Source organism: Hyalella azteca, unplaced genomic scaffold (assembly GCF_000764305.2).
Source record: "Hyalella azteca isolate HAZT.00-mixed unplaced genomic scaffold, Hazt_2.0.2 contig15661, whole genome shotgun sequence".
NCBI lineage: Eukaryota > Metazoa > Arthropoda > Malacostraca > Amphipoda > Hyalellidae > Hyalella > Hyalella azteca.
In genome coordinates, this window is record NW_025945503.1 from 514,324 (window position 1) to 525,361 (window position 11,038).

Here is an 11,038-nt window from a genome sequence, read left to right on the forward strand (position 1 = left end):
CTAAAATGACCATTTGACACTCGTAAAACAACCAAGTGATGAAAATCAGACAATTCAAATTCAAGTTTCAATAAGTAACAGTTGAATTCATTCAATCGAATTGAATGCTTCCTATGAAGGGACATTATTCATTTACTGATATTTACGTTATGCATTTGTTTTGGACCACATGGTGCTGTGGTCCAAAGTTACTAACGTTCAAAGAGTCGATGCCAATTGATTATTGATTAAAAAACTGAGATGACTGCAAGGATTATATTGACATTATACAAAATAGGAAGTGTGTACAAAATTCATCACAGAGCGCAAGTCAACATCACTCAAAATGTGAGCCAACTTTCTCGTTGTAACAATTTTATTTTTGGTAATTTTTCGCGTTTCTGAGAACATTTCGCGTAATCGCGTGGGAAAAACTAACCGAATGTTGCCAAATGAATTGGAATTAAGATAGTAACATTATACTCATTTAAATAATGAAATCTCGCCAATAAAATCAGTGAGTTTTTTATTTTACAATACAATACCAGCACGGTTAATACAATTTTGTTGAGCTAAATTTTGGCAATAAGGTCACTCATTATTCAAGGATTAGATTTCTCAATATCGATTTTATCGCCGAGAATACATGCGTCTTGAAGCTGCTTCCACATTTCGTACAGAATAATGCCACTAGCAACGCTCGTGTTGAGGCTGTCAACGGAGTTATGCAGAGGAATGCTAACTTGTTCGCCTAGGTTATCAAGTGCAAACTTTTTAGCATGATTGCTTAGCCCAGTTTCACCGCCAATGACCAAGACAAGGTCTTGCGATTCGGGAATATTAGGAGAGAAGAAGCTAATATCATGGATCAATTTCTGAGGTAGCTTAACGTCGGAGAACTTTTTAAGATTCTCTTCATCCAAGAAAGAGTTATCGATGTAGTGTTCCGTACCATCTTCGGAAACTTCGATGTAATCACCGAAGAATTTTTCTTCCTCAGCTTCGTCCTTTTCATCTTCATCGTCCAAGGTATCTCCTCTTCTCATGACATCTTCACGAACTGATAAATCTGGCTTACTCTTTTTACCGTGAATACGACTTTCCCGTCTCGGCAGTCGGTCTGCACTCCTTTCTTCTTTCACATTTCCATAGTTTCTGCCATTGTCTCCTCCTGCAACTCGGTCATTTTCGTCCATTGTTGCGTCAGTGAGCGGTTCTCTGTCAGAATTTCCGACATCCGCGATGTAGACACAAGGGTACCGCGACATCGCAGTGTAAATACGAGACCAAGCAACACGTTCGCGTATCTCCACGCTGAAATGTCCGCCACAGCCGGCGCGCAGAGCCTTGCTTTCCCATGGGTCACAGCAACCTGGGATCACACAAACGATGAACTTGGCTTATACTTATAATGAAAGCATAGGCTCACGAGAAACTTTAATTATTATGTGATTACTTAATTACTCAACCAACCTTTTTAAATTTATGCTTTATTGGTAAAGTTTATGTGCATGTATGTTTTTGGCTATGAAGCCTGGCGCAGTAAACATAGGTAGATGTTTGAGAGTCGACCAACAATACTTATCGCGTCAGGATTAATTTAGAAATTATTATTATAGGGTTTTTGGTAGAACGGCATTCTTAAATCTTAGGGGTTATACGTATATCTATTCCGTGCAGCACGTGGTCACACCAGAGTAATGTTAATACACGATAAATATTAAATTTAATAGCTTTTCTTTTACACTTGCTTGGAATAGTTGTGATCAACAAAGTCATCAACTTAGAATTTTTCTGTTAATTCCCATATTAATCCATCCAAATTAAATTAAATTGTTGAAGCTCCAAAATTGTCCATAACATTATGAACAGTCATATAATCGTACGCCTATTACCGATTGTATGAATTCCAAATCTGCTTTAAATGATACACACGTTTGTTTACCGGCCAGAACGGTTAGAACTCACCTACGCGTATTACCGATTGTATGAATTCCAAATCTGCTTTAAATGATACACACGTTTGTTTACCGGCCAGAACCTTTAGAACTCACCTACGCGTATTACCGATTTTATGAATTCCAAATCTGCTTTAAATGATACACACGTTTGTTTACCGGCCAGAGAACCGTTAGTAGAACTCACCTTTGGTGAGGACGACCCTCGAAACTCCCACCCCAGCAGCAGTTCTAATCAAGGCGCCCACGTTGCCAGGTTCCCTCAACGCGTCCAGCACCAGAGTTACCCGCCGACCCAGAGGCGTGTGCTGTGATAAAATCATGAGTATTTGAAAATTACGATGAAACCGCGGCTATTAAACGTTGATACAACGGCTATTAAACGTTGATACAACGGTTGTTAAACGTTGGTGCAACGATTGTTAAACGTTGGTGCAATGGTTGTTAAACGTTGATACAACGGTTGTTGTTAAACGTTGATACAACGGTTGTTAAACGTTGATACAACGGTTGTTAAACGTTGATACAACGGTTGTTAAACGTTGATTCAATGTTTCAATAAACTTTTAAATTAAATGCACGTTTCAGTAATGTTGAACTACGTTGATTAAACTTTGTTTCAACGAAATGTACACGTAACCAACGTTTTTCAATGATATTTGCCTGCTGGGATTGAGCAGCTGTTCATTATAAATCTCAACATTAATTAAAAACTCTAATAGCAGGAAATGATGCAAAAAAATAATATTTACGGTTAAATGATACTAGTTCAAATAACAGATTAAAAATAATTCTGTCCTATCACTTACGACTGAGTCAGTGAATTTCTGTACACGAGGCTGCTGTCTCAGTTTATAAGCAGCTGATAGATCACTCAGGTTGAAAACACCTGAAAGCAAATACATTTGTAATTATACATAATTTGGTAAAATAATATCTCCCTACATAATCAATCATAAAATTCTAAATTAAGCAATCAAAATATTGAAAAAATCATAGAATTTCAAATAGAGTTAACGCAAGGAACCTGATAAGAGGACCAACATTTTCAGTGGAGATAAATCATTTGTCACGATTAATGGTTGAACGATTGAATGATTGAAACGATTAATGATTGAATCGTTTCATGATTAATGAAACGATTTTTTCTCACCCATGATGCCCTGTCCAGCGACCACTGAGGACCAAGTCGACATTTTCTTGTAGGCTGTAGAGAAAACATTCATGGCTCTGAGTCGTTCTATTTTTTCATCTGTTGTCATATCCTTGGGCATTATTTTAAGAAGCAGATTCTTGCGGGAGTACATAACAGAGATGGGGCTGAGTCCTGCACTGATCGCCTCCTGCAGGAGTCTGTGTCCTTCCAACAACACGACATTGTACCGATGGCGCAGCTTACGTGAAGCGCAGTGTGATCCTAATACCCTGTTGTATACACAACTAATTAATACAGTGCAAGGAAATCAAGCATCTGTGCGAAGAGGTGATATAAATAAGAGCAAGATGGGGTAGGTAATCTTAATGACAAAACAAGCAATAACTTGAGAAAGCATAAATGCATAACAGTGATACATAGTTCCCATGAATGGATGGTACTAATTGTATTATGCACTTTTTAGCGCACAGGGGTCACAACCTCTGCTATTGTGCTCGTCATGTCCGTCCGTCCGTGACTTCATGTTACGGACAGACGAGATAATGCGCTCACTGTCTGCAGTGAGTACTGATCTAATTTTTTTTGTATCAAAGAAGCTAAAAAAATGTAGGTCTAATAATTATATACATGCACAGGAAATTTTTCATTTTGTGTAGTTGCGATTGAGTTCCTAGAAATCCACAGGAATCAGGACCACATTATTATGTATCAGGAAATACCTAAACCTATCATGAAATACCTACCTAAACTGAGGTGGGGCTTCCTCCAACGGCACATATTTTATGGCTTTTAAAGCCTTCTGCACATCAGGGTCTGTATGTTGTACCTCTCGGTCAATGTTGTCCTCACTGGGAACTTTTCTCTGTTCACTTTTAAAATCTGCAATAATAGAACAGAGATAAAAGTTTAATTCTTCAGAAACAGCCCACAAAAATCTGAACTACATGCACAGACAAGACAGCTAAAGCATTCTCTTTTGAACAAAAATGGGACAATTGTCACATAACTCATTATACTTAAACTCATTTTACAGGTTGGGCATACAGTTGTTTACTAGGGACTCAATTTAACCAAAACGCATTAAGCGTCTTCATGTTGTTACTTTTTTATTAATTACAAGGCAATTTTGAAAAAGTTGTTACAAATTCAAACTGTTTTAATGATCATGTAGTTATTATTAATATGTGTAAACTCACAATATAAAAGGTCCTGCTTTCACACTCAGGAGGAGCAACAGTTTTCTTGGGTGTGGATGTTTACTGTCTAGACTCGTGATATTCTCATCAATTCAACATTAACCTCAGCAAAGAAAACCACAGCATCTGAATCTTCAGATGTGCAACGACCCAAACGTATACATGAGCATATACTCACTGGATGGATGATTGAGAACCTTCTTAACTCCAATAAGTTATCAGGCAATAAAAATCATCCATGCATTTTAAAAATGCATTTTTCAACTTTTTAGCGCACAAAACAACTGCAATATGGCAAATTGAAATGGTTAAATGAACAAGTACAGAGGGTGGTTTGAAATTTTTAGTTAACAACTAAAATATTAATCACAGATGGCCTTTAAGCATATACTAGTATAGGTATATGCTATATACCTATACTAGTATATGCCCAACCGTCTAGCTGCGGGACCAGTTTTTTTTACAGGCAAAGACAATAACGGTATATATAGTTTAAAGTGAATGCAGGACTAATATTCACAGTTCACATGCACGTAATATAGTGTTATATAGTTTATACTATACGTTCATATAGTAGGTATATGATATAACATTTTTTAATCATTGTCACTGAAACTTGAAAATTTCTCCACACAATAAAAAATTCTTATTCTTGCAAAATCCCAATTACCGTATGTTTTAAATAAAATTTCTAAAAATTCAACAATTACCATGGTTTAGAAGTCGATCTTCATCTTTCAGTCTACCCAGATTAGTATCTTCTAAGGTGGCTTTCACAATTTTGTTCAAATTCTTGGTTTCTTCCAGAACATCTTTGTTGAAGGTAGCTGATGTTTTCTTTACATAATCACCAAGCAATATTTTGCCTTCATCTTGTTTGGCAGGATTTATTTTGATGGGTCTGCGATGAAATTTTTTGTAGTACCTGCAAGGTTGATCCTTCATTGGAGCATGAAGGATTGCCTGTAAAATAATCTATATTAATGTCCAGCATTGGAAATTTAATGAGCAGGTTTACGAGAGAAGAGTTCTTCTACTTACATACCAAATTGTTGTGAAAAACTATGCAATTACGAAATATTAATTCTATTTGATAAAAAATTGACTGCACTGTGTATGCACCATTATGCATCACATGTGGCCCACTAAAAATGAGTGGTTTTCTATAAAAAAATTAGATATTATTTTTGTAGGAAACCATAGCTCAATAGAATCAAGTTTTTTAGTGTTAGCTTGCACTGTAGTACAGTAAAAATAATAATTCATTGAATCAAGTCATCCATTTTTTGAAACATTGGTTTCTTATTTGAATGATAACAAAAATTGTTGATTATTCTTAGAAATTTTAAATGTTTCAACAAACTAAAGCTTCAAATGCTGCAACATCTACAAACTCATGGCTCTAAAAGTTCTGACGTAGCTTGTAATAAAAATGTAAAACTGCTCACTGTTGCTCATGACTTGAATATATTGGGGTTATATCAAAATCTCAATTTTCTAAAACACTTTGTTACATTGTTGATAATTTAAAATCCTATGGATGACTTCTAACATTAGCAAAAATGTCATTTTCCATCCCTGAATTACACCTGATATTCCAGAATGGACATCTGGATGAATTTGAAAAATAATATGCGTTTAAAAATTAATTTTTAAAGACAACACTTCCAAAGAATCCAGTGTCTCCAATCTCACAAATGTACAATGAATTTCTCATTTAATTTTCAAATTAAAAATTTAGTTTTTCAATTTTTTTTAATACGTATATAAATTTTTTAATATATAATTTTTTCAAAATTATTTATTCTGTTAATTGATTCATGCATTGCCTCTGACTTCACACAAGTGTGCAAAATTTCAGATCAATCAGACAGGTAAAAGTGTGTCAAATATCAGTTATAAGATTTGTAGCTGGCAAAATTATTTTTTCAATTTTTTTAATATTAAAAAAATTATTTTTTTTTAATTTTTAAAATCTTTTATTTTGACATTTGATTCATGCATTGTCTCCAACTTTACACAAGTGTGCAAAATTTCAGGTCGATAGGATAAGTAGAAGTGTATTAAATTTCGATTACAAGATTTGTAGCAGACAGACAGACAGACAAGAAGTGAAGTTAAAGAGAAGTGTTGTAAAAAAGTAAGGAAAAACCATTTCACAGGTGAATTTTAAAATTTTCAGATATAATATGCCATTTATATTATTTTGACAGAAAAATTAGGCAAAGGCTACCAAGCCCTAAAAGACAGGCCATGGGCATAACAAATATCTAACTGGAAAATGGCCTCAATTTCTTTATTGATAAGCAAGAAAAATGGCCTGTGATTTATGAAATTATAAAAAATTATTGCCTGTGATTTATGAAAATAGCCAGGGAAAATCATAGAAAGTAATTTACATATGTTCTCAATTTTTCAATCTGTGCAGTTTACAGTAATACCGTCAACCGGGGCTACTTGGGACAGATTTGATCGTTTTTTTGTTAATAACTGTTAATAACTTCTTACAATGAAACATTTCATAAACAAATTTAGGCTCATTTTATAGCTCCTTGCGAGGGCTATCGAATGGCATTGTCAAAAAAATTCCATATGCTATTCGTAAGGTGCCAGACACAAAATAAAGATTGTCCCGAGTAGCCCCGTCAGTCGGGGCTACTCGGGACAATGGGAATAAAACTTCATTTCACTTGAAATAAAACTCAATTTTAAAACATTTGAAGCATGCAGAGCGTACTCATCCATTACTAACAGTACTCTGAAGTCCTCCTCTTTCATTGTAGATGATGTAGAGGTAGAATAAATGACATTTCCTGTGATTTTTACTTGTTTTTCCTTTATTGATATGATATTGCCATATACATTAGGTAATTGCCGTATTATTGATGTGCAATTATCGTATTATTGATGCAATATTACCGTATCCATGAACATGCCATTGAGCATTTACAACAACCTTGTCCACTGCAAGCTTCATATCAGCAGACTTATAGCATTTTTTTCGTATCTGTAAGCTTACACGAAGGCTCGTAATTTCACATCATTTTAATTAGCAAATTTACTATAGTAAAAAAGATCATGAAAAACATACCTGAAACAGAAAGGAATGTTTTAGTGACAACCATCATATGTAAATCATAGTTTAGGTCAATTACTTTTCATTCTATGATGCCTGGTGCACAATTCTATATATGACATTCCATGCACAATTTTGTGAGGACCGATGATGCACTAATTTTTTGATTAGTGAAATTTTTTCGCTGAGCAACGTAAATGTAATAAATATTCTTTGTTTTTAATCAATTTTTTTTCTTAACTGGAGCCTTTGCTAACTGAGGTTCTACTGTAAATGCGTTTTTGGGGGTGTCCCGAATAGCCCTGGGGGGGTGTCCCGAGTAGCCCCGCCATGCAGAAATGGCCGCCATTTTTTTGGAATGAGATAGGACAATTCTGTCAATTACATTTCCAAGCCGACACATGGGTACATCTTTTATGTAGGTAAAATTTTTTATTATGGCAAATATTTTTTTTGCTACAGACCTTAGCAGAAGTAACTTTTCAAAATAGCTTTTTCACCATTTTTTTCAGGAATTTTTCAAAGCTAGTATATGTAGTATTTTTCAACTTCCTTTATAGTACTACATAGATAGGAAAAATGTTGACGTTTACACCACTATATTTAGTTTTGCAATATTCCAATTAGTTTTGCTACTCTAACAGTTTTACCCCATGTCGGAGGACTGTCCTGAGTAGCCCCGGTTGACGGTAGTAAATATATGATTTTCTAACTTGCTTTATCATAAAGCAAGTTAGCATCATCACTATCTATGTGGCATAAAGCCTTTATGCTACGTAGATTGTGAAAATGTTGAACTTTATGGTACTCTTTATAGTTTTGCAATAATTTGATTACCATAGTTTAGCTGCTAAAACATTTCTAAGAAATATGGGACAACTGTCCCAATTTACCCTACCTATCCTCTATTACTTTGTTTGACTGTAGTTTCAAGTTAGGAAGCTAAATAATTTAAAATTTAAAAACCTGTATGTTGAACCAAGATGTTAAATTATTATTAAAGTTTAAATTAATATTGAAACTAAAAATAGAGATGATTATCATTAATGGCAGGATAAATAAAAAATATTAAAATTTATTCTAGTAGCAGCCTGCAGGCTGCAGCCAATAATGACAGAATTTGCTAAAATAGCATCCAATGGGTGAATGGACCAGGCATGGAATATATCTACTTGGCAAGCCGCGACTGAATTTTTTGAGCCATGGTTTTATGGATTTGCCAGCAGTGATTTCATTTCTTTGAGCTGTGATTCCATTTCACCTAGCCATTAATTCCATATCTTGGCCATGAAAAGCCATTTATCCATGCACGTGTTACCACAAATCTCTAATTTTACCCCAAAACAATCAAATGGCACCAATAAAATTTGTCTTTACTGTAAGTTGAGCCCTTAGTCCTTAGTCCACATGTTATGTGTTAATGCAGTCTGACTGCTTTGACATGACCACAACTATGCGCGATCTTCAACAAAACAAAATGTTTAGTTGATTTGTTTACATTACGATGTTTATGTTTTTTCTGCAGGATATTTTTGTGGGAACAGTAAAGCAATGCGGATTGTGGAAGTTGAAAATTTGATGAAGTGATACTATGTTTGCAAAGTGCAAACCGCAATTTTTCAATCAAACAAAAATTTATGACATTCGAGCGAATCGAGCCTTGAGATTTCATACCTACTAAAATTATATGATATTAGAGCCGCAATATTTCAGACAAAAATGGGACTTTTTTAGCCCTGCAATGGACCAATAATTTAGGTAGGTATACAAAATTGGAAACTCTCTCTGAATACCTAGGCCTTTATGTCACTCCCAAATCCCAATTACAACTTTACAAATACAAGTAGCTTTAGCTTAGGCTAATGTTCCTGTTTCAAATAGAAACCATCAAATAATTCAAAATTACAAGTGAACTATAATTTTCTACTACTAATTTAACAAATTCAAAATAGCTTTGCTGGCCTGATTAACATTAAAACCCTAATAAAAATTTGGTTCTGGCCAGTATTAGGCTTTTATTTACAAGAGGCAGCCAGCAAGTCAAATGCAATACGAATATCTGCTGGGCGGTGCTTCAGAGTTCAGCCTACATCAATTATCAATATCCCTACATGTGCCATTGATGATCGATGGCAGAAAATAAAAATCTCATTTTTACACAAACTTTTCACCTGTAACTGCAGGACAGGCAATGTTGATGACAATGAGGAATGTGGAAAGAATTTAATACCATTTATTGAGGCATAAACCATTATACACGGATTTAGTCTTTGCAGAAGAGCCATGATTCGACTACTACGCGCTTGCTTGTCTTCTCCAAACGTATCAACAAAATAGGTTTTAGGACGGAATCGAGTCAGACGACCGGTATGCAACAGCGGAATAAACAAACATTCTATATTATTATTTTCGCATTTTGAAAAACATTTTTTATCTTGAGTATCCTAGAATATTTGTTCCAATTTTTTACCAGAAATTACTTTTCAAGTTGAATACATATAATAAAATCCGAATATGTGATTCAAGTAACTCGTATCTTGGAAGTCGGATTTGTAGCTGCAGATCTTAAAATAGAATGAATTCTCTTTCCTTCATCGACAATGATGACTGAATAATGACTACATAGAAAATTTCATTAAGGGTTCCATCTGTATTCGTAGGGTATACATTAAACACCTAATCTAAATTTATCAAACTCACTGACAACTCGCAAATGGACTCAAACGCACTCGCGAGTTTGGCGCAATTTTTCAGTTCATAGCATAATTGATTTTCAATTTGAATTGGCGTTATTAGCATATTTGCCCGGCGTTGCCCCAACTTGTTAGTTCTTGCAATTACGGAATCCAATCCCTTCCATCACTATCGTAACCATTCCCTTTCGTTTCAATGTAAAATGAGCAACGAAAAAAAGTATTATAATTCTTATAGATTTAGATTTCAAATAATTAGCTAAATTAAATTAAAAAGTTCCAATAAGTAATTATCTGAACACTTTCTACCGCAGGCGTTAGAAGTACACCGGTTACTTTAAAGAAAGGTTTATAAAGTAATGGAAACAAGTTTCAACACAGTGAGAACTCTGGCTGCTTGCTAAAGGAGATATTTTTCATGAATGAGACAAAACGTTTTTTCCATCGCAGTTCTTCTCAACTTTGCGGTGCAATCAATAAAGATGTCAAGACAATTCCACAAAAATATGAACATGAAACGTCGTTAAACATGAAAAAATAATTACTAAGTCATACAAGCCAAATTAATACTGTAAAGTCAAATGTATTCTCTAAACACACGTTTTGACTCGTAAAAGTAAGGAAATTGAAGCTATTCATACAATCGACATAAAACACATAAAGACAATGATCAACATTAGAACTTGCAAATGGCCAACAATAACGCTAAATTTAAATATTCAACAATACCTATTTTTCTAGTCTCCATATTCTTAAAAGCTAGTTATGCCAATGCTTGCAATAAACACTTTATACCTTAAAATATATTGAAAGATTTCTTCACAATTAAATTCATTATAGTGGCTAAATATATGGCAGTTTCATCGTTTAGGCCATTATACCTGGCGCCGATTCTTACCAATGCAGAACATTCACCGCATGTTGCGGTCTGGAACACGCAACTCACTGCTCCAATTCTGCTGTGCTCGACCGCTCGGCCT

At 34.7% G+C, this 11,038-nt stretch overlaps 1 protein-coding gene across 1 annotated transcript; it reads right to left on the reverse strand.

Moving 5' to 3' along the window:
- Window positions 1-241: 241 nt before the first annotated feature.
- Window positions 242-11,025, reverse strand: LOC108674809 (rRNA methyltransferase 3, mitochondrial-like). Its single transcript, XM_018162782.2, has 7 exons — window positions 9,537-11,025; window positions 5,000-5,252; window positions 3,837-3,972; window positions 3,091-3,362; window positions 2,747-2,826; window positions 2,125-2,245; window positions 242-1,351 (listed from the first exon to the last, which is right to left on the reverse strand). Exons 1-7 carry the CDS (start codon window positions 9,648-9,650, stop codon window positions 582-584), a joined length of 1,746 nt encoding a protein of 581 aa, XP_018018271.1. The 5' UTR covers window positions 9,651-11,025; the 3' UTR covers window positions 242-581.
- Window positions 11,026-11,038: the final 13 nt, after the last annotated feature.